At 48.2% G+C, this 23270-nt stretch overlaps 1 protein-coding gene across 2 annotated transcripts; it reads left to right on the forward strand.

Moving 5' to 3' along the window:
* The first annotated feature begins 284 nt into the window (after window positions 1-284).
* POPDC2 (popeye domain cAMP effector 2) lies at window positions 285-21663 on the forward strand. Of its 2 annotated transcripts, none has more exons than XM_006132888.4 (4): window positions 285-2624; window positions 8457-8565; window positions 14317-14692; window positions 20515-21663. In XM_006132888.4, the coding sequence occupies exons 1-4, from the start codon at window positions 2134-2136 to the stop codon at window positions 20598-20600; spliced, it is 1062 nt and encodes a 353-aa protein (XP_006132950.2). In that variant the 5' UTR covers window positions 285-2133; the 3' UTR covers window positions 20601-21663. The 2 variants fall into 2 exon arrangements, with proteins under 2 accessions (XP_006132950.2, XP_006132949.2); XM_006132887.4 differs by having other exon boundaries at window positions 286-2624; window positions 14317-14830; window positions 20515-21662.
* The last annotated feature ends 1607 nt before the right edge of the window (window positions 21664-23270 follow it).

Genomic DNA, 23270 nt, shown 5'->3' on the forward strand with positions numbered 1-23270 from the left:
TCCTGATGAAGATGACAGAACAGATTTCAGTTTACTCTCCCAGACCTCTGTTGACACTATAGAAGTGACAAAAGAATGTGTTACAATCCTGGCTATTGCAAGGGACAGGAAGAGCCCAGCTGGAGCCTCAAAGCCTGAGTGTAATTTGCAGTAATGATCACTGGATCTTTTTGTAGTATGTTGGATCTGGAATCGTGGGGAGAGTGCAACTTTCCCAATGTGTAACTTTAGCCACCAGTCTTCGTTCTGTGCACTTGAGCTACGTTAGGGTATGTTTTTCTTTCTGTACTGGATAAAATCCCTATTTATTTGCACACAACTATACAAATTGAATACGGTGGTGTGTTTCCTGTGGGGTGGGCAGTCTTGCCATTGCTGCGTCGCTGCTGGCCTATTTTGCTGGCACCAGCAGAACTGCTGTTGCTGTAACATATATTGTGCAAAGTGCACAGCCGCTTGACAGTGCTACCTAGTGGTCAGGCAGTAGTTAGCAGGACATCTCCCTGCTGAAGCGCATTTCTGTCCTTCCGTGCTCACACCCCAGTAGCTTTCCAGTTCTTACCTTTTGCGCAGGTGCTTAGAGGGCTGGGCCCATGAACAATGACAGTCTTTTTCATGTGGCCCATGGGTGGCATCCTTTGAACATGGCCTCCACTGGGAACATGCTTCACAGTGGCGAGCCATTATAATGGTCTTCTGTTGAATGTGTTTTAGTAGTTAAATTCCTGGACTGTCATTGCATATTAAAAGTGCTGTCAAATGGGTGGAAGTTGGGTAAATATTGCATTGTATTAATATCAGCAGAACTGACTTAAATGGGGCCTGCATGTTGTGTTGTCTTGCGTTAATTTTTGTATTCATGCCAGTCAGTGTGCAAAAAGCTATTTGCATATATATTTGCATGTCTATGCAACCACACTTAAGTTGCAGCCCTCGGCATGTGCTGTGAGCATCATTGTGGCCCCTGGGGCTTCCAAAGTTGAGTAGCCCTGCTCTAGAGCCTGCTGGAACTGGGAGGGAGTGTCCTGTTCTAGGGTAGAATTTGCTCATTGCACATTTCTAAGCAGTCCCTATATCGTTCCCTATCCCCCTGTGCCTTGTAGTATCATCGTTGTACAGGGGAGAAAATCCTATTGGCTCTTCCACTGAAATTCAGCCCTCGTGTGTGTTTGCACGGTGTTCAGATCAGGATGATTGCCCGCACTAGACACCACAGTACCCTATCCAGTCTAAGTTTAAATGTCCCACATAATGGAGTTGCCATCACTTCCTCTAGGAGGCTATGCCACGGTCTGACAGGTCTCTGTACTAGAAAGCATTTCTGATATCCAGACTATGTTTTCCTTTGCTAGTTTCCTCCCATTGCTATTATCACCCAGCATGAAGGGAGACTTTTAGGGTTTGTAATATGATGGACATTCCTTTCCCCCCAGTAGTGAGGAATAGTAAATGTACCTTCTCCTCCACATGCTGATAAATTAGCTGCTTGTCTCCTTTCTCACTTCTGTGTTAGGCTTATCTAGTTCCAGTTATGTTAAGTGGCCAGTGCCTGGCTGTTCTCTGTTCCCCTCTCTGGCTTTGCTCTTTGGATTTCAATTCCAAACATGGTTATCCATTTGGGGTATCTCTTCATTCCGTTGCCAAGTGATATACATTCCAAATTCAACACAAGTGCCCAGTGCTCCCCCCCCCACCCTCTCTGTTTCCCTGCTGCTCGCTCTGTCTCTATTTTCACTCCTGGAGGGCTGGGAAGAGTGAAAGCAACAGGAGCTCTTTCCAGTCCCATTCTCTCAGGAATTCTCCAGCTGAAGCTCTCTGCTTACACTGTGACTGAACTTTTCGGACCTCTTTCCCTGCTCTGTCTCCTGCAGTTGGTAGGGGGAGGCCAACTGGCAGGACTGTGCACCTCACCAACAGTGAAGAGGAAAATAAGCCAGTAGAATTCTCTGGCTTGGATTATTTTTGTTTTTGGTACAAGCCAGTTAAAAGTTATTTTGAAGTGTGTTCTAGTGGGACCAGTGAGCTTTGGGGAGAGGAGCTGCCACTCAGCTCTGATTACAGCTATCGGTATAATTTTTGTATGACAATACATCTGTAAAGTGGGACGGACAGGAGGGTGGGGGAAGGGAAAGGATGATCAGAAACAGTACCCCTTGGGACCAGTCGCTTTTCCAGCCCCCTTTATGTGAGGGCTGGAAACAAGGTCCTGAGGGAGCAGCCTATCACCTGGGCAATTGCATCCTCCTCCTAGGTTACATGGGGGGAAGTGGGATCTTTGGCTCCATCTATATCTTCAGTCTTTTGGCCGCTGGCTATTTCTGCTATGCTCTGTGGGGCTGGCTGGAAGCTTGTGGACTAGACATCTTCATCTGGAACATGCTGCTGGTCATGGCCTGCTTGCTTCAGCTGGCTCATCTGATTTACCGGCTCCGCAAAGACACCTTCTTGGAAGAGTTTGACCTTCTCTACAAGACCCTCTGCCAGCCCTTGCAGGTGCCCTTTGAGGTCTACAAAGAGATTGTGAAATGCTGTGAAGAGCAAGTCCTGTCACTATCCAGAGACCAGAATTATGCTGTGGAGGGCAAAACACCCATCAACCGCCTGTCTCTGCTGCTCTCTGGCAGGTAGGCTGTACCCTTTCCTGACAAAACATTTCCCATCCCTGGAATGTTGAGCCACCTTAATGTTTAGTGATGATTTTGTAGAATTGAGTTAGCAACAATTAATCTGCCTAGCTAGCTTGGCTGGGGGCATAAGGGGAAGATTTTCATCTTTTTTTCATGGCATTTTTAAAGCAATCTTAGTGCTGATGGGGTGGGATGATTTATAGCGCTGGAACCTGAAGGCTGTTATGGATAGAACAGGTACAGTCCAGGCAGCAGTAGTGAAGCTTCTCCCGTTCCAACTTGCTGGAGGATGGCAGGGAGGTCTTTTTGAGCCGGTGGTTCCTCGAGTACCACTTAACATGGTAATTTGTGTAATGTGGATGTCTGTCTGCTAGGAACTGCTCTGCAATCCACAGTTGGACTCATCCCGAAAAGCTTAGAAGTTTTGAAGTGAGTGGTTCCATCTCTCACTACCGTTGCTCACCCAGTAGTCCATAACTTTTGTAAGAGAAAAGTTATGTAAGAGAAAGATTCTTCGATGTATCCTACTTCATCTGGCAGCCCTCCGGGCCTGATCCATCAATTCTGCTTCATTCTGTTGGTCACCAAGAAGGGTTCCATGGGCCACAAGACATCCGCAGACCATAGTCTAAGAACCACTGCACATAGCTGTTTATTCTTCCATCTACCTGAGTCTTGGATTAAGGAGTGTAGTGCAGTGACTGTATTCATGAGGAAGGGCTTTGTCATGTTTACTTGTCATGCGCAAAGAAGTGGTTTTAGCAGCATATCTAGTTTTCAATTTAAAATGTCAAAATAGAGAAAAGCAAAAGGAGCATGATGGGTGTCTCTACACGGCAGTGGAAGCCAGGGTCTGAGCATGGGCTCAAGCCAACCATTGTGTTGCCGTCCACACTGCAAGCCTATGTCTACACTGGTGGCTTCTTGCGCAAATACATCTTGCACAAGGGTTCTTGGGCAACAACTCTTGCGCAAGAAAATGTCCACACTGCCATGTGCGAGCTGTGCTTTTGTGCAAGAGCATCCATGGCAGTGTGGACGCTCTCTTGCGCGTGACAGCTCTGATGGCCATTTTAGCCGTAGGGCTTTCTTGCACAAGAAACCCCTGCCCAGCGTCCACACTGGCCTCTTCCGCAAGAGCCTCAGCGCAAGAGAGCTTACACCTGTTAGAAAAGAGCATAGCTCTTGTGCAAGAAGCCCTCTCTTACCCCGCCGTACTGTAAATCTTCTTGCACAAGAGTGGGTGGGCCGTGCAGACGCTGCAGATACTTGCGCAAGAACAGCTGTTCTTGCTCAAGAACCCACCAGTGTAGACATAGCCCAAATGTGGTAACCGTAAGACTCAGATGCATTGCTGGCGGGTCCAAGCCTGCGTTAAGCTGGAATGCAGGATCCAAGCCCTACTGCTTTCCTGTGTGCACGCAGGCCTAGATTGACGCGGGTCCTGGCAGTCCTCTGGATTTATCCCAAAGTTCCTGGCAGCAGAGGAGAAGTGCTGCAAACAGCCAGGGTAATGGCCAGAAGTCTCATTACTTTTGCCTGGCTGAGAATGCTCCCACTTTCTGCTCCAGCTCCTCCTCACTGTTTTGTAGAGTTGGCCCAGAGCAGAGAGCAAAGCTGACAAGCAGGAGGCGGTTTTGAGGGTTATCCTTTTCCCAGCCATATTGAACCAGGAGCTCTGCCACTCTTCCCTTCCTGCAGGTGGGCCAACAGAATTGCCGGGCCCCAGGGCTAGGTAGGGGGAGGGGCAACTCCGTGCTCCCAGAAGGGCTGGGGCTTTGGGTGGAAGGGGCAGAGCAGGGCTAGTCTCCCCCCACCAGAAATGTTCCTGCAAATATTTTTCCTTCTCGCTGGTTCTTGAGGTTCCGCGGGAACAGGGATACGAGTCCTCTAGGGTGCTGGAGCACAGTGCACCCCAAGCCCTGGGCACACACTTCACCACTGTGCAGCCGGCAATGACCAGGCTGGGGTGTTGGTGTGTGTTTTCTCTGATGCCTTGATTTTACGTCACCGTTGGAAACAGACAAAAATGAATAAAAAACCAACCAACCAAATGCACATGGCACCTTCACTGCACATCTCATTTTAAACAAGAAGAACGGCAACGTTTCTTTGTAATTGTTTGGTAGCCCTGGAGACTGATGTGCTAATTATCCTCAGAGCAGGTGCACATGGGCATTGCCCTACCAATGTGACTCAGCCTAAAGGTGGGGAGCCCAACTCTAAGGTGAGATGGTAACTCCAACTGTCCATCATTCTAGCGAGACAGCGCTCACAGGAGCTCATTGTGCAATGTATGTACTTGTGTGCTCCCTACTGGCATTAGTAGCGCCACCACGGGTAGGAAGCAGGCCAGTCGAGTTTTCCCACAGTGCACCATGTTCCTAGGGCTAGAGTGTGGACATGTGGGAGGCAGGGCTGGTCCTAACCAATTGGCTGCCCCGGGCCAAGCAAAAAAAACCCAAAAAAACTGCTGGGGAAAATTTGTCGAGGGGGAAGAAAAAAAGGGTTGGGTTGAAATGCAGTCACATTCCCCCGCCCCCCCGCCCCTCCCCCCCACTAAGACCGGCTCTGTCGGTGGCTCCTTCAAAATTGCGGCCCCAGATGACCGCCTGGCTCGCCTGCTCCTAAGACTGGTTCTGGTGGGAGGCACTAAGCGTTTTGGAACCTGTTTACTTTGACAGAGGACTGTGTACTGCAGTACGGACACCAGAGCTCTAAGTTTGAACATGGGTCAGAAAACCTTGAGCCTAGGGTTCCCTGACAGGGGTTGGCCTTCTTGAGTCCCACTCACTATAGGCTTACACTGCTGTGTAGCTATATGCTACCTCCCTCTGCCCTCAACTCTGCACCAACGCAAAATGGAACTGAGCAAGAGAAAGGAAAGAATCAACAGCCTGGCATCCCAGCTTTCAGTAATTCACCAGATTGGTTCCCCTATTTCTGCCCTGCTGCTCTGATGCAGATTTCAGGACTTCCAAAGGCTTCGGGACCAATTTCTTTCTTTCTTTGTTCAACAAACAGCCCATGTACAATCAAACCATTCACAAATCTGTCCATGATTTCTTCTTGATGGATTGGTAGCAGTAACAGATCCGCTACTGGGCCAATGGGACCCACGCCCAGAGACTCTGTTCAATTGGGGAGCCCTAGAAAAATGGATACCTCTGTGCCCCAATCCCACTGTCCACTTGGAGTAGGAAGGCCCCCTGGCAGGACTGCAGGTGGATGGGTTAGAGAGGGGCTCCACTTGCCCAGGGACGCACTAAACCCTAATCCATCTCTGACTTTTAGATGTGTAGGGGAAGGGCTGTTCTTTCTTCTCCTCGGCTACGTCTAGACTGGCATGATTTTCCGCCAATGCTTTTAACGGAAAAGCTTTTCCGTTAAAAGCATTTGCGGAAAAGAGCGTCTAGATTGGCATGGATGCTTTTGCGCAAAAGCGTTTTTGCGGAAAAGCATCCATGGCCAATATAGACGCACTTTTGCGCAAAAAAGCCCCGATCACCATTTTCGCGATCGGGGCTTTTTTGTGCAAAACAAATCTGAGCTGTCTACACTGGCCCTTTTGCACAGAAGGACTTTTGCCCAAACAGGAGCAGCATAGTTTTTCCGCAAGAAGCACCGATTTCTTACATGAAATCGTCAGTGTTCTTGTGGAAATTCAAGCGGTCAGTGTAGACAGCTGGCAAGTTTTTCCGCAAAAGCAGAAAAAGTTTTTCTGCTTTTGCGGAAAAACTTGCCAGTCTAGTAACAGCCCTCCTGTTTGTCACCTTCCTCCATCTTTCTGGATATAATTTAAGATCATAATGGGTTCACCAGACAATAATTAATATTTAGTACTCTTCACTTTGCTAAGACCTTCCAATTGATGATCTCAAAGCACATCACAAACACTAATTGTCAAAGCTTCCATAAGCAGACAATTGCTCGGCCGATCGAACATACCCAATCTAATCGTTGTGGGCTCAGATGGCCCCTTATGGAGCTGCTTGTTCATCGTCGGATCTACGTAGCAAAATACTAGTGTTCGTACAGCTCATTGTATTTTCATTTGCTTTGTAAACACTCTTTACAGCCCTCTTCCACTGGGAGGTATGTAATGTCTGCTGCATTTTACACAGGAAACTGAGGCACAGAGTGGTGAGGCCCTAGTTCTTATAGGAGATCTGTGGCAGAGCCATGACTAGAAGTCAGGAATCCTAATTCCCTGGACTTTGCTCAGCCCATGTCTCCTTCTCTCATTTTAACTGCTGAAGGGTTGTGGTTTAAAGGAGGTTTGGATGTGGTAGAAAACATGCTCTCTTTGAATAAGGAAAAAGTCTGTGACTAAGGCCCATATACCTCTCCCAACCCTACATGCAACCCCTTGCTGTGTAATGTGAAGGGGAGCAAACCCACAGAAAAAACAGTGGGAGAAAGTGGCTAAATGGAGGTACTGCCAAACATCCAGCCCCCTGCCAAATATCTGCATCTAGCAGCCTGCTTCAAAACTGTAGTTAACCTACTTGTATTGTCAGTGGAACGTTAATATGGCCTTACCTTAGAGCGCTCTGTGGCTCCCCCATGGGTCAGAGTGCTGCTAATGGAAGTCAGCTAATTACATCAATGCAATTGCTCACGCCATACTGCCACGGATGTGCGGGTAGCATGGGGAGGTGAGTCTCAGCCCAGCTGCACATGGTCCACCACAGTGTTGAGGCTGGACTCCTGGATGTCTCTGTTGGCCACGCTAGCTGTGCTAGACCTCACTAGGGTGGAAGAATGGGGGAAAGGCTCTAATGGAGCATTATTGTGCTGCTCTCTGCACACAGTTGTACAGAAAGTGAGTGCAGGGACCTTGACTGTTCCATTGTGTTGCAGACTATTTCAGGGTTCCACACTAGCAATAGCCTAAAAGCAGCAAGAGGGAAACCTCAAAAGTACAGAGTTCAGATTAGAAAGCTCACGTACCAATTCTCTGACACTTTTCCGCTCAAGAGCTCCAACTACTTTACGCACAGGAATGAACTGAATCGCTCAGCGACTCTGGGAAACAGCAGAATCACTATGACCATTGTATAGATGAGGAAACCGAGGCACAGAGAAAGGAAGTGACTTGTTCCAGCACACACAAATTAATGGCAGGGCCAGGAAGAAAACCCATGTTGTCAGACTCCTAGTCCTTTGCCTGAACTGCAAGACCCTGCTTTCTGCCTTTTGTAGGCTTAGACCAGTGCAGCTCACAAGTGTGACCTTGATTTTGTTAAGCAGCCGCAGTGGCAGTCAAGGAGAGGGCTATGCGGCAGGCAGTGAGACTAAATGATACTGAATGATAGTGGACAGCTAAGTATGAACTTGATGTGTGATATGGCTGCAGCAACAACCAATATAATTTTGGGTTCCAGACTTAGAGGCATGGTGCCAGAGAGCTCGGGGACATAGGTTGGATGGTAAGTGGACTGGAAAGAGAGGGGAAAATCAATTGGCACAGATAGTTTGTTCTGATGATAGCTGTGGGGTGGCCATACTAACCATCTCCAAGTAACGGAAGAGGAGTAACCCCAGAATAGGAAGAATGGACCAAGAGTTGTATCTACGAGTGATGTAATGACATTAGGAGAGGGAGAATGTGGGCAGAGTATCCAGAAAGACATACTGACAGTCAGATCTAAGATACTAGCCTGTGAACAGTTTCCCAAGAGAAGGGATAAAAGCATCATTAACTGGACATTTTGTAACTTGACTAGAGAAGACACCAGGGAACACTCCTGCACCTACAGAGGGGGTGGAGTATCTGAAGCTTGAGCAGATTCTGTACCCACCAGTCCTTTTCTGTTCTCTGTCTAGGGTCAGAGTGAGCCAGGATGGACAGTTTCTGCACTATGTCTTCCCCTACCAGTTCCTTGACTCCCCGGAGTGGGAGTCACTGCGACCTTCCGAGGAGGGAACGTTCCAGGTAACTCGGAGCTACCACCTGGTAGCTCTGCAACTGTTCAGACCTGGGCTTTAGTGCTTTCGACGCGTGCTGCGGAAAGGGGAAGGTGGAAGGGAGAAGAAAGGCCAGAGAAGCGTTATCAATCCTCAGGCTTTGAGCTCTCAGCTACTCATGCAGCTAGGCCAGGAAGGCATTCCTCCTCCACCCCCATCATGTTAGAGTACAGCATCGTGTGCATGATCGGATGCATTGTCATATGTCTGCCTTTGAACCATCCAGCATTGCCCGCGGCTGACCACAGGATACCAGAGGTGAAGGCCCATTGCTCTGGTTCTGATTCAACAGGCACAGGGAGACAGTGTGTTACATTAGGTCAGGGCTGGGCAGATACCAGCCCTCAGGCCAGATCCGGTCTGCCAGGGTTAGCCCTGGCCCCCACACCACTGTATTTACCTGCGCCTCCACTAGCACAGGGATCACAACTCCCATTGGCCGTGCATCACCGTTCCCGGCCAGTGGGAGCTGCAATCGCCCATACTTGTGGAGGTGCAGGTAAATTTAGCGGCGGTAGCCCTCCAGGGACTAACCCTGGTGAACCACTGCCTTTTTTCCCCCACCCCTTGATTAGATGGCTCACTGGTCTGCTTCCAATATATATAGGCTAAGTCTACGCTGCAATGCTATGTCAGGATATCGGAGTATCCTGACATAGCTATCCCATGTCTTCACAGCAAGCCCATTATTTCAGGCTTGATATTCTGATGTCCCTGGAGGCCTCATTCCACAAGGAGTAAGGGATGTTTCGGCAGAGCGCTTCATTTCAAAATTTGGCGCTGGGTAGACAGTGCCAAACGACAACATTAGCTATTTTGAAATAGCATAGAAATAAGATACGCAATTTGTGTTGCTCAAACTGTGTCTCTTATTTTGAGCTACAGTGCTGTGTAGATGCCCCCATAGTGATTTTTAATACAAGCATTAATGTGTTGCACAATGAGCCATTAGAGGGGGAACGTCTCAAGAACTGTAGAACTATGTACTACTGCTGCTATGGGGAAAGGTGACCATGACTATAAAGGCTCAGATATCTGATTCTCCCATAGATGGTGATGATGATTCTCAGGCGGGGAAGCTGGGAGAGAGAAAGCGGATAATTCACATCCAAATCTAGCTACTGTACTTTCAAATTGCAAACAATCCTCCTTGAGACATTGGGGGTTCTGAGACTCAATCACTCATGGTTATTTGCAGCAATTAAACCTGTTGATTTTTGTTTTGATCTGTCTATCCTGTGATCACTACAGAATTGATTCCCACCCATTCTGCAGGCAGGTTATTAAATGGATGGACAGATCCATCTCTGCAAGCTGTGGTAGGCTGATGCCAGTCAGTAGTTGAATGACCAGAACTTAGATATGCCTAAAGGATATGTCAGAAGTGATTTTACTAAGCCTCTGGGAGAGTACTCAAGGTCAGCAGAGTAACACCTTTCCATGGAGAGGGCCAAATTCAGACTTGCTGTAAATGAGAGCAGCTGACTGCTGAAGCCAGCTTCCTGCTGAGATCAGATCTGAACTTGGCCCACATTCTGTGAGTGAGAGAGTTTTTAAAGCTGCTTTGAAAAATGAATCTGTTCTGCCACCAACAAGCTGGTGGTTAGTAGATTGCACAAGAAGTCATTCCATATTACTGCAGAACTTCTGCTCACAGTGGCAGATTACAATAACTCTTAGCACAGCATATCTGAGCTGAGTAAGGGGACCGTGGCCAGGCCTTCCTCTCTGCGAGGGGTGGCCCACTCAGACTGGAAAAGATAGGTCTGAAGAATGTAGTCCTGGAAAGCTGCCTGTGGTGCTTTGTGATCTGAAAAATTAATCGGCAATTTCTAGGAAATAGTTTGTTTTTGGAGGGATGTTATGTTAGCAGTTTTGTGTTGCCAGCTCCATATATCACAATGTGCAAGTTTTGAATCTATTTAACCTCTCCGTCCTCTCGCTCAGCTCTGTTCCATGCCATGAATCACTCTGCAGCTCCCCAAACAACCCCTGCACCCTGTTTCTCCAGATAGAGTTTATTGCTTTTTTGGGTTTGGAGAAGCGTTCCTGTTTAGGGTCTACCTTGGGGGTGGGGAGGGAACTTCCTTGTCTAAGTTCCCCTTCTGCTGTTGGGCTCAGTTGTTTCAATGGGGTGCAGAATGAAGAATGGCTGAAGACTAATTAGCTGTGACAGGGTCTGGCTGCCGCCTGGATTCTGACCTGGGTTTGTCTTCTCCTCAGAGAGCGCTGGCTCGCAGTCTGAATTGGATTAAGTTTCATAGTTACACCATTTCCCCAGAGCATTGAACTGTGAGGTTTGATGGTGCAGCGAGTGAGAGCGAGAGTGAGCGCTGTGAGTGAGTCTCTCTGGCTGCCCTGTAAGGCGCAGAGGGTGGGGGGGTGGTGTTCGATTTCACTTCATGTATTGTGAGAAAAAGACCAAGGTGCATGTTTAGGTGGGATTCAGTTGCTTGTGAAGACTGTTAAGAAAGTGAGGCTGTGTCCCTTTAAGTTTCAGAATGCTCCTGGCTCACAGCCCATCCCAGGGAAGTTCTCATATTCTAGCGCCCGTAGCTCATAAGGCAGCTGCTTGCATGGCAGTGGCATTAAATATCGAACCCAAGGACGCACACTGCAGCTCAACCTTGTTTGGCTTTCCAGCAGCCCCTGCCGTGGTTCCTGGCCAAGGAGACCCCTGTGCATGCAGCACACAGGGAGGCCCTGGAATATTTTGGCCCAGCTGTAACACTTGTTCACATAGCTATGTCTCATTTACACTCTGACTGTCACACTTTACTTCAGCCTAAGAAGGCTTGATCCTTTGACACGTTTCCCCATTTCAGAGCCTGAAAAAGAACCTGTTTTCCCCTTGGCAAGATTTTAAAAAACCCCAAACTTTCTGCAAAAATAGCTGTGTTAAACTCATATGCTCTGGCCAACTTCCAACTTAGATAATTTTGCTCCACTTCCTGCTCCACTTCCTGCACTACCCTGCACAGTGTCAAATGCATATGCTAGCCTTTCTCCCTTACTGTCCTGGACTGAGGAGTGCTGTTTTGCATGGTTAAGCAGCTCTTGTGTTCTACCCCAGAGACCTGAGGGGTATCCAACAGAATATGTTGAGACCCCAGTGTCTAAAACAATCCATCAGATTTGACTGTAGCCTGCAGCACCTGCCTTTCCTCGAGCTGATGACAGGTGGTGCCACCCTCCTAAAAAGCCCTTTGTTTCGTTTTCCAGCCATTCTGAAACCACACACACCTGCCCTCCTGCTACTGAGGGGAAACCCATTACAATGCTGTGCAAGGGCAATACGGTGACATCATTTTTTATTTATGGAGTAAGAGGGAAAGTCCTCTCATGCACGAGTAGCTGGTTAAAAGACAGGAAACAAAGGGTAGAAATAAATAGTCAGTTTTCAGAATAGTCTGAAGAAAATAGGGTGTCCCCAAGGTCAGTACTGGGACTAGTGCTGTTCAACACATTCATAAATGATCTGGAAAAAGGGTAAACAGTGAGTGGCAACATTTGCAGATAATATAAAACAACTCAAGATAGTTAAGGCGCAGGCAAATTGCAAAGAACTACAAAAGACCTCACTAAACTGAGCGACTGGGCAACAAAATGGCAGATGAAATTCAGTGTTGATAAATGCAAAGTAATGCACATTCGCAAACATAATCCCAACTATACAAAATAATAGGGTCTAAATTAGCTGTTACCACTCAAAAAAGAGATCTTAGAATCATGGTGGATAGTTCACTGAAAACATCTGCTCAGTGTGCAGCGACAGTCAAAAAAGCAAACAGAATGTTGGGAATCATTGGGGAAAAGACAATAAGACAAAGAGTATCATATTACTTCTATATAAATCCATGGTACGCGCACGTCATGAGTACTGCATGCAGATGTGGTTGCCCCCATCTCAAATATATAATGGAATTGGAAAAGGTTCAGAAAAGGGCAACAGAAATTATTAGGGGTATGGAACAGCTTCCATATGAGGAGAGATTATAAAGATTGGGACTTTTCAGTAGAGATGTAAAAGGTTAACTGGTTAACCAGTAAGCTTCACCCTTAATGGGTGAGGTTTACTGGTTCCAGTCAACTGGTAGGGGCTGGAGCAACTTCCTGCCTGTCCTGGGAAGGGAGCTGCTTCAGCCCTGCAGGGCCTTCCAGAGCAGCCCCTGTCCATGGCAGGCCAGGACAGTGCCTCCCTTTGCCCCCGCCACAGGTTTCACGCTGGCTCCCCAGGAGCTGGCTGCAGAGCCCCCAGCGAAGCCTCCCTGAGAACAGGCCCGGCAACGGCAACTGGTCCCTCTCCTGAGGAGATTTCACTGTGGGCTGTGCAGTGTAAAGCGTAAACAAGCTTTATACTGCAAAGCCTGCAGTGCGTGTAACCTATAACTGCTATTTTTAGCTGTCACACAGTTACATTTTAGCCACACTTTTATCTCCCTAATTCTCAGCTTGGAAAAGAGATGATTAAGGGGGAATATGATAAAGAGCTATAAAATCATGGCTGGTGTGGAAAAAGTAAATAAGGAAGTTATATCTACTCCTCATAATGCAAGAACTGGTGGTCACAAATGACCTTAGAAGATAGGAGATTTAAATCAAACAAAAGGAAGTTTTTCTTCACACAACACACAGTCAGCCTCTGGAACTTCTTGCCAGAGGATGTTGTGAAGACTTGAGACTATAACAAGGTTAAAAAAGAGAGGGTATGTCTACACCAGCCCCCTAGTTCAAACTAAAGAGGCTAATGAGGGTGACCGAAATTGCAAATGAAGCATGTTCCCGGGCGGTCGCCATTCCATGAGGTTTAACTGTTAATTCAAAGTAAAGGGTTTATTTCGGAATTGCCCTTCTCTGCCGCGTGTAGACACGGGCAGTTCTTCCGGGTTAGTCAATTTCCAAAATGGCGACTGCCTGGGAACATGTTAATGAAGCGCGGGATATTTAAATCCTGCACTTCATTTGCAATTTCAGCCATCCTCATTAGCCTCCCTAGTTTGAACTTGGGGGCTAGTGTAGAAATAGCCAGATAGCCATTGATGGACCTAACCTCCATGAATTTATCTATGAGCCAGTATGGGCAGGGATGGTGACCCTAGCCTGGGTTTTGCCAGAAGCCAAGAATGGGCCATAGGGGAGGGATCACTTGATGATTTCCTGTTCTGTTCGTTCCCTCCGGGGCACCTGGCATTGGCCACTGTTGGAAGACAGGATACTGGGCTTAGACGGAGCTTTGGTCTAACCAGGCATAGCCCTTCTTATGTTCTTATATGTAGCTCTCCCCCTTGAAATCAATCATTCATCCCAATGATAATGGTTCTGCAGAACAGTAAGGGCTCACAGTGACATCTATGCTACTCTAGTCTTTTCAGTGGCATTGCACAGGTATAAATGGGGGCATAATTTGAAGCTGGCAGGGTTGGTTCTGCACATGGAATTCACTGACGAGTTGTGTTAATGAAGCGCAGGAAGGACTAGACTCCAGCTCCCTCTCTTTGAGTCATACTGGCTCTGCACAGAGAAAAGGACTGCAAAGCAATAAAAGCCCTATTTCCTCCGTAAGTGCAGCAGCTCTTACTCTCCTACATACAAGGAGCAGCTCTGGGGTGGAAAAGAGACCACAGATGCTTTTCAGAGCAGAACCACACTTCAAAGCGAGGGAGCCAAAGGTTGCTTACGGTAGCTTATTATGCTCACTTCTCCACTCCATCCCCTGCAGGTGACATTGACAGCAGAGACTGACTGTAGTTATATCTCCTGGCCCCGGAGAAAACTCTACCTCCTTCTGGCAAAAGATCGCTATATCGCCCGCCTCTTCTCGGCCTTCCTTGGCTACGACATCTCGGAGAAGCTGTACGCCCTCAATGATAAGCTCTTCGCTAAGTTCGGCCTGCGCTTTGACATCCGCTTACCTAGCCTCTATCACGTCCTGGGACCCGCCTCCTCAGAGGCTGAGGTAGAGAAGCTGCTGGAAGAGTGTGAGGAGCGGACCGTGCCCCATCATCCGATGCCCACCTTTGTCCAGACAGCGGCCTCAGCCCCTCTTCCTCCTGCTGCCCACCCCAAGGTGTCCTGGCCTGACAGTGCCCTGCTGGGTGAGGACTCTACCAGTCTTGTGTTGGAAGATTTTGCTGAGTTGTCGGGGTCTTTTATGGACTATGTGAGCGAAGGGGAGTATATGAAGTGAGGGCACTTCTAACATGGGCACACGTCACCCTGTGTGGGATCCCCATGTAAGTACTCGCTTGCCTGCAGAAGGGAACACTTCCCTCTGTGCCTGGAGATGATGGCTAATGGGACTGGTTGTTGTGCAAGGCTTAGCACTAACACTGCTTGGGGGAGGTGAGGGCTAATGGGTCTCAGTCCTTGACCAGTTTGCTGGTGCTTTGATTCCTTGCAAACCTGGTAAATGGCATGAATCCTAGTGGCCTCCACTCAGTCTTTAGGGATTGGGCACCATGCAAACAGGCACCCAGTTGCTAGGTAGGAATAAAGAAACGAGATTTGCAGGGCTGTCCGTAGGCATGCACAGGCTACACAGATGCGTAGGGCACCACTGAATTTGGGCCACTAATCCACCAGCCCCACTCTGCCTCCCAGCCCCAGCAGTCCCAATTCCCTGGCCCACAGCTCTGGCGGGCTGCACCACTTCCCCTTCCGCCTGTTTGCCCACCAGCTTCCCTGCCCTGTTCCTGCCCCCACAGCCCTGAACATGGCCTCCTTGGCAGGGGATGAGGGTGCAGGTGCTTGGCCTGCACAGGGCACCTGAATTAATAAGGACAGCCCTGGTGACCTGTCAGTGTCATTAACTCCTGCTGGGTAGCTTCCTATCAAAATTAACTCGACCAGCACACAGCATTGGTTCATGCACAGTTTGGCTGTGGGGCATGAGCAGAATCCCAGTTTCAGGGAAACCAACCAATGGTCTTGTTACTTACCCAGAATAAATCAGCTGAGGTAATGCTGCCAGGAAAGGCTGCAAATCCTGTTGTGAAATTGCCACACTACGGCATTCTCAGTGCACTTCCTCATCCGAATTTCATGAGACGTGCTGCGTCGGAGGCCAGCTTTGGCCCAGCATGCCTGCATCTATCCTCACACTGCCTTCCCCGTGTGTGACTTGGTAGACTTCAGTGGGGTTATTCCTGACTTACAGCGGTGTCGGTAAGAAGAAACTAAGGCCAGATACCAGGGCTCCAAACAAATGCACAGCAGCTAGAGAACAGAAACATTTCTATCTATAGGGCAGGGCTGTGCACCAAGATGAATTAAAGAAATGTCAGTGCAGGCTTTGGAATAGAGACTGACAGAATCTTAGGGCTGATTCTCGCCTCTGCCCTGGTCCCTGAATCGTTACCATAGTGACATATTGGTGCTGTAATGGTACCACAGCCAGCAGAGGAAAGAGTCCCCTAGTGTAGGGGAGGGTAAATACCGACCAGATCCGGTCCACCAGGGTTAGCTCCTAGTGAGCCCCTGCCTCTATGTTTACCTGCAGCTCCACAGGTATCGGACAATTGCAGCTCCTGTTGGTGGCAGATGGCCATTCGTGGCCAATGGGAGCAGCAGGAAGCAGTGTCCCAATCTGCGCCACTTCCCGCGGCTCCCATTGGTCACAGATGGCGATCTGCGGCCAACGAGCACTGCAATCACCTGATATCAGCGGAGGTGCAGATAAACGGCGGCTTGCTAGGGACTAACCCTGGCAGGCCACCTCTCTTTTGCTGCTCACCCCTACCCTAGTGAATTTGTAGTGAGGAGTGTAGGGTCAGCCCCATGCTGTCCCTCTTACTCAACTCAGCCAGACTGAAAGGGTTTGGCCAAAGCTCCTGTGTTCCAATAGCTGTTGTCTTAACACAGGGCTGGGTTGGCTAACAGGAGAGGAGTGGGGTGGCCAGCATGTAAAGGATCCCCCCCACCCCACATGTGTCTCATTGGCATGCACCAGGCTCTCCTGCCTCACTACTGTCACTGTGCATGGGAATAACACACTCTCTTCCTAAGCTCCTTCCCCGCACCCAATTCTTCTCTCTGCAAAGGAAGCATTGCTGAGCTCTGTGGAGGCTAATGAGGACTCTGAAAGATTTGTGAACAAAAATAGATGCTGGAATAATTTTGTGCTGGAATTTCTAAGCCAAAGGGTCAAGGGTTGCATCTCAAGGCTGAGCTACATGTAGCCAGTCGCTGAAGGTTGATTCCAGTCTCTGCCATGCAATAGCTATCCTTTGGCTTCCCGAGGCGTGTCACTAAGGGTATGTCTAGACTACATGGCTCCGTCGATGGAGTCATGTAAACTAGTTTACCCGACATAATCAATGTGGCGGGGACTTAAATAATCCCCACTTCATTAAAATAAAAATGTCCGCCGCGCTGGGCTGACAATCAGCTGATCTGGCACAGCACGGCAGTCTAGACGAGGATTGGTCGACAAAGGAAGCCTTTGTCAACCACTCCCTTATGCCTTGTAAAATGAGGTTTACAGGAATGGTTGACAAAGGCTTCCCTTGTTGACCGATCCACGTCTAGACTGCCGCACTGTGCCGGATCAGCTGATTGTCAGCACAGCGCGGCGGTCATTTTTATTTTAATGAAGCGGGGATTATTTAAATCCCTGCTGCATTGACTATGTCGGGTAAACTAGTTTACATGGCTCCGTCAATGGAGCCATGTAGTCTAGACATACCCTAAGGGTACACCTACACCCCTAGGTGACGTGTGGGGAAAGGGGCATAGTGGGTCAAGTGTCTCACCCTAGATTTCTGCTAGGCTTGCAGAAGAGGGGCTCTGTCCTTCTCCCACTGAGTCTGCCCCCCAGCATGTTCAGCCTCTGTTTCTGGCAGCCCAGCCTGCGTATTCCTGCTGCCTCCACCTCCCCAGCCAGTCTTTCTCAAGCAGTGGAGTGGCCAGTTTCAGCTGCTCCCTCCCTCTCCCTGCCCAGGCCCAGCTGCCAGGGAGAGCGGTTGAACGTGCAGGGAAGAGGGCACCAGGAGATGGACAGCTCTCCTCCCCCGCAGGTAACACTTCAAGGGCAGAGAGAGTGCAGCAGTGCAGGGAGTTGTTGGGCAGAGAAGACGTGGGGTGATCATGTGTCTCCCCTCCCCCCTTTAGACTGTACCCCCGCCACACACCCAGTATGGGGAGACAGGTGGTCTATGCTTGGGGCTGTGATTTCCAGCTCGGGTAGCCATACCTACAGCAACTTGTGTGCTGAAAATAGAGTGGTAGCCATGGGGGAGGGGATAGCTGCCCCAAGTGTGAACCTGCCATCTCAATGGGATTGCCCACAGGGAATGCAGGAAGGGCTAGCCTCACGCTGCAGCCACTCTGTTATTTTTAGCACACTCGCTCCATCGAAACCAGCTTGTATGTGCCTGCCCAAGCTGGAACACACTCCTCCTGCTGCAGTGTCGCCTTACCCCCCCGGGCCAGCATGCTGGTCACTGCATTTGTGTCTGGCAACTGTGCACAATAGCTGCCCTCCAAGGCCAGATGCTGCATTCCAGTACTTGGGTTCTGTGCTCTGAGGGCCACTCGCTGCCATCCAGTAGTCAGTCATTCGATTTCAGTGCTAGTTCTGGCCTGACGTGTAACTCAGCGGATCCAGTGCAAGCTGTGATGGTGATGGTACAGCCTCGTGAAAATAATCCTCAGAGATCAGACGGTTGCTTTCATTTGCAGAAGAACTGTGTGGTGGGGTAGGGAGGCTATTCTGACCCAATTTTTTTACGCCTTTTCAAAAACCAATTGAGGACAACTAAGACTGTATATGCAGGACTGACATTTTCCTGGTTTACCAACCTTACTTTGAATGTCTGAGCCAAATGCGTATTTTTTACCCTCCATACAATGCCTCTGAGGCTCCAGTGTTGGAAAGGGGCTTTGTGGTGCCCATTTTTGCTTCTTTAAGTTGGATTAAAAACACCTGCAACAGCTTTGTCAAAAACCACTAACCCACAAGCTCAAAACCCAAATAAAGTTTATTCCTTTAGGTGTGGTTTTTTTTTCCAGCTTAGAAGTTTCAGGAATAGTGAGTCTGATATTCCTTGTTTTTGCTGAAGGTTGTTCTGGAGGATGTGAAGTGGATTTGAGGCTTTCTCAGTGATTAATTAAAGAGGCAAGACTGCTGAATTTTTCACAGAAGGGCTTTTCTTTTACCTGTCCGGCATTTGAGTTAAATAGGTGTAATGTAAAATAAAAGAAAAATCAAAATTTGAACAGTCTGAACCACTTCATTCTTCATTCAGGTATAACTTGTATGTTACCCTCCTGGAAGAATGCTGTCGTTTCTCTAGGCAGCCATAGAGCATCCTAGGATTATCAGGTTTAACAAGACTGGAATTTCCAATGTAGAAAGAAAGCAGGAAAAAAAATAAACAAAACACATGGCTTTTTGATTGAAACCTTAGGGTATGTCCAGACTACATTGCTCCGTTGACGGAGCCATGTAAACTAGTTTACTCGGCATAGGCAAAAAAGCGGGGATTTAAATAATCCCTGCTTCATTAAAATAAACATGGCCGCCACGCTGTGCCGATGATCAGCTGATCTGGCACAGCACGGCAGTCTAGACGCGGATCTGTCGGCTGGGGAAGCCTTTGCCGACCGATCCTGTAAACCTCGTTTCACGAGGCATAAGGGAGTGGTCGGCAAAGGCTTCCCCAACTGACAGATCCGCATCTAGACTGCCGCGCTGTGCCGGATCAGCTAATAGTCGGCACAGCGCAGTGGCTATTTTTATTTTAATGAAGTGGGGATTATTTAAATCCCTGCTTCTTTGCCTATGCCGGGTAAACTAGTTTACATGGCTCCGTCGACGGAGCTATGTAGTCTAGACATACCCTTTACAGACCCTTTTTGCTCAAAAAAAGGGTGGCAAAGGGGATAAGTGGACTATGGTGAGGGACACACTAACCTATTTCTCTCTACTATTTCCCTTGAAACTTGCCTGATAAGCAAAGCATCATCAGGTGGTTTTGGTACATGAATAGGAAACCTCCAAGGAAAGTCAAGATGCAGCGGGAAGTAGTGCCGGTGACTCATTAGGGGATACCTGCTTTCTCCTCTCAATTCAAATTGTGACAATGGCCCACTATGGTATATTTATATTTTTTTAAAGCATCTATCCACTGTTGTAGGACAGGGCATCTCAAATATTTGGGAGCCTCCTGTAGGATAGAAAGTGCTGTAGAGAGGTAAATTGTTCTTATCGTATTAGCTAGCTCAGCACTTGTCTTCTGAAAGAGTTTATAATTGTGACACATCAGAAAATGAGCCATACAATGACCTGGTCATGATACCCTTTCTCTGACTATTCCTATGGAAGAGATTCTGTCAAAAGAGTCAGCATATTTTTTTAAATAATTTCAAAAATGTCATTTTGCTTAGACTAATCCCTGGGAAACTTCTTTCTTAAGAAGTGGTTTTTCTCCTTTCCATTGGCCATCTGCCCTGATTATTTGTTATGTTTGTGAGGTGACTGTAGGAGTAGCTCAGTGGGCTTGTGCAATATGCATTGAGCCCAATTCTTCTTCATCTTGCGGCTTATGGAATCATTTCCACCAAGTTGGTATCTAAATGACCAGGAAGCACTTTCCATCCACTTTGCACCAGTGTAAACAATGATTCAAAGGGCCGAAGTGCCAGCGAACCATGCCCATTCTTGTGTTCTCAGAAAGTTGCTCTTGATAGCTAGGGTTTTGTAGAGAAGCGTTGCACATGAAAGCTGGAGCTATGCATGCTGATTTGCTATTGCGTGACTATGAATTACGCAGATTTTACAAACTGATTTAAGAAGGAAAATGGTATGATGCCTTGTGGTCCCCACCTGCTAGGACACTGTCTCCTGGGTAAGTTTGGCAAATGGATAAGAGCTGTGGCTACAGTAATGGCCTTTTTATTTTTCTTTTTTCTCCCACAGCTTCTGGAAGCCTTATCCGGAGTTACCCCTGTGCTCTCTTCAAAGGACGAGCCCCTCTGGCTCCCACCCAGACCCCAGAACTCTAGGGAACAAGAATCGGTTTTGATCAGGAAGACCCACACATAAGTGAATGCTCACACACCTCCAGCCAGAGGGACACTCATTGACACACATTTACATGTGCACTCAACACCCCCTGCCAGCACACCCAGTATACGCATGAGACTGAAGTGTGCTGGCTGGACCCCTTGCACAACACATTCTATCACCTTCCGTGGCACATGGGATGTCTGGATGTTCCTTTTTGTAGTCTGGTCTTTCACCCCGATGGTCTGTTAACAACTCTGTTGTCAGCTCCATTAAACTTGTTGGAAAGACAGCAATGTTAGTCCATTGTGTGTTTGGATTTGATGGCAGCAATTAGAGTGATGATTCTCTAGAGTGTTCAGTGACTTGGAGCGAGAAACTGATATTCAGAGGATTTCACATGAGCTCTAGAAGCGGGGAAATGGCACTGCAGAAAGGCTCAGAGTATTTGTGTATATTAAAGGTGTGTGGAGTTTAGGTACGGGATTAATGCTAATGATACACATGGCATCCATTCCTATCTGGCTTAAATACCATGTCCAGGATTTAATGCTTTTCACTTAGGATAACCAGAGCTACGTAACGATGTATGTACCAGTTTCCGATGTTGGGAAAAGATACCATAAGGTTTTTTTTCAATCCACTTAGAATAAGGAGGAAGAGAAGAATCAGGACTGGATTTCTGTGCCCATGTGAGCTGGATCCCAGGGTTAGCCTTGAGAAAGGGAAAGGACTTAGCCTGGCTTTCTGTGCCCCTCTGGAAAGGAATATAGGTACATCTCCTTGGAAGGAGAAGCAGAATGGGATTTTTGTGGACTCGGGGTGTCTCCACTGAGGTAGAGATGAAGAGAAGGAACAGTCAGGTCTGAGCCCTTACAAAAGGAGCTGGGAGATCAGGATAAGGAAGATGCCATATTTTAGTTAAAATCAATATGGAGATGGTAGGCAACTTACAAATACAGCAGCAATGGTATTTCCACTGCAAGCTTACCCGGAGGTTCCATCAGTGGGGGTGTGCAGAGTGTGATAATAGTATTAGTCACCAGGGCTGTGTCTAGACTGGCAAGTTTTTCCGGAAAATCATCTGCTTTTCTTGAAAAACTTGCCAGCTGTCTATACTGGCCACTTGAATTTCCGCAAAAGCACTGACGATCTCATGTAAAATCATCAGTGCTTTTCCGGAAAAACTGTGCTGCTCCCGTTTGGGCAAAAGTCTTTTTCCGAAAGACTTTTGCGCAGGAGGGCCAGTGTAGACAGCACAGTACTGTTTTCTGCAAAAAAGCCCCGATCGTGAAAAAGGCGATCGGGGCTTTTTTGCGGAAAACCGCATCTAGATTGGCCACAGACGCTTTTGCGGAAAAGCATCTTGCCAATCTAGATGCGCTTTTCCGAAAATGCTTTTAACGGAAAACTTTTCCGTTAAAAGCATTTTCGGAAATTCATGCCAGTGTAGATGTAGCCCAGGGGTGCCTGTAGAACTGCGATTGGTTTAGTGCCAAGGGGCCGCACAGCAGACCCCTACACCCAGTTACAGAGGTGGCTGCATGCTGCTCCCACAGGACCCCAAGTGTGGGAGACATTCCAGTGTGGGCCGGGGGCCATGGTGAAGACATGCTCCTGCAAAGGGTCACTGAAGCAGGATGCAATTAACCAGTGCCAGGGGCCATGCCAGCCCCTGCAGCACAAACTGCCTCCCCTCTGCTACTTCTCCTCAGGAGAATCAGATTCCAGAACCCTCTGTCGCAGCCCTGCTGTGCTGTTGCCCTAAAGAGATGTCTCTTTAGCCAGGCACTGCATCTGCTTCTCTCTGACCCAGGCATCCTCTGCAGCAAGGAAGCTTCTCCAGCAGAGACCTCTTGGCTTCCCCTTAGCAAGGTTTCTGTTCAGTGCCATGAAACTACGCAGCAAAGTAGCCACCACTCCCTGAGCTATCAAGTAGACCCTGCTCCCACTTTGCCTCTTCTTTACTGCAAGATCCCCAGCTCACCTGCCACTCACTGCTCTCTGCCCTCCCCAAGTGCCTTGCTGTTCAGCTGTAGCTGGTGTTAGCTGAGCACCCCCTGTTTTTTCCCCATTGGTGCTTGGGCCCCTGAGCACACACGGAGGTCAGTGACTCTGAGCACTGTCACAAGAATTGACACTTGAAGCTCAGAGCACATACAAGGCAGGAGAGGAGCTGTCCCCTTCATCCGCCGCCACCATACCCAGCTAGAAAAAAAAATTGACCCCTCAAAGAACTGCGGCTCTGCTGACTTCCACTGTGAAGCCATCACAGGGATTGGAGCATCCCACAAGGATCTGCCTCTCCTTCTCCCATATGATTCTTACATAAAATCATCACTGATAAAATTTGCGGGTGACACAAAAATTCGGGGGTGGTAAAAAATGAAGAGGACAGTTCACTGATACAGAGCAATCCGGTTTGCCTGGTAAGCCAATAATGTGTATCTTAATATGGCTAAGTGTAAATGTAGCCATCTAGGAAAAAAGAATGCAGGACGGGGGACTCTATCCTGGGAAGCAGAGACTCAGAAAGACTTAGAGGGTCATGCTGGATTTTTCAGCTGAACAGAGTTCCCAGTGCAATACCACAGCCAAGAGAACTAACACAATCCTGGGAGGCATAAACAGGGGAATCTTGAATAGCAGAGAGGTTATTTTACCTCTGT

Source organism: Pelodiscus sinensis, chromosome 1, assembly GCF_049634645.1.
Source record: "Pelodiscus sinensis isolate JC-2024 chromosome 1, ASM4963464v1, whole genome shotgun sequence".
Lineage (NCBI taxonomy): Eukaryota > Metazoa > Chordata > Testudines > Trionychidae > Pelodiscus > Pelodiscus sinensis.

What these genes read in the sequence shown, in the direction of transcription:
- POPDC2 (XM_006132887.4), top strand. Translation starts at nt 2,134, where the DNA reads ATGATCAGAAACAGTACCCCTTGGGACCAGTCGCTTTTCCAGCCCCCT. An exon ending in TCTCTGCTGCTCTCTGGCAG is followed by an intron (nt 2,625 to 8,456) that starts GTAGGCTGTACC and finishes TTCTCTGTCTAG; the next exon opens with GGTCAGAGTGAGCCAGGATG. An exon ending in CCGAGGAGGGAACGTTCCAG is followed by an intron (nt 8,566 to 14,316) that starts GTAACTCGGAGC and finishes CATCCCCTGCAG; the next exon opens with GTGACATTGACAGCAGAGAC.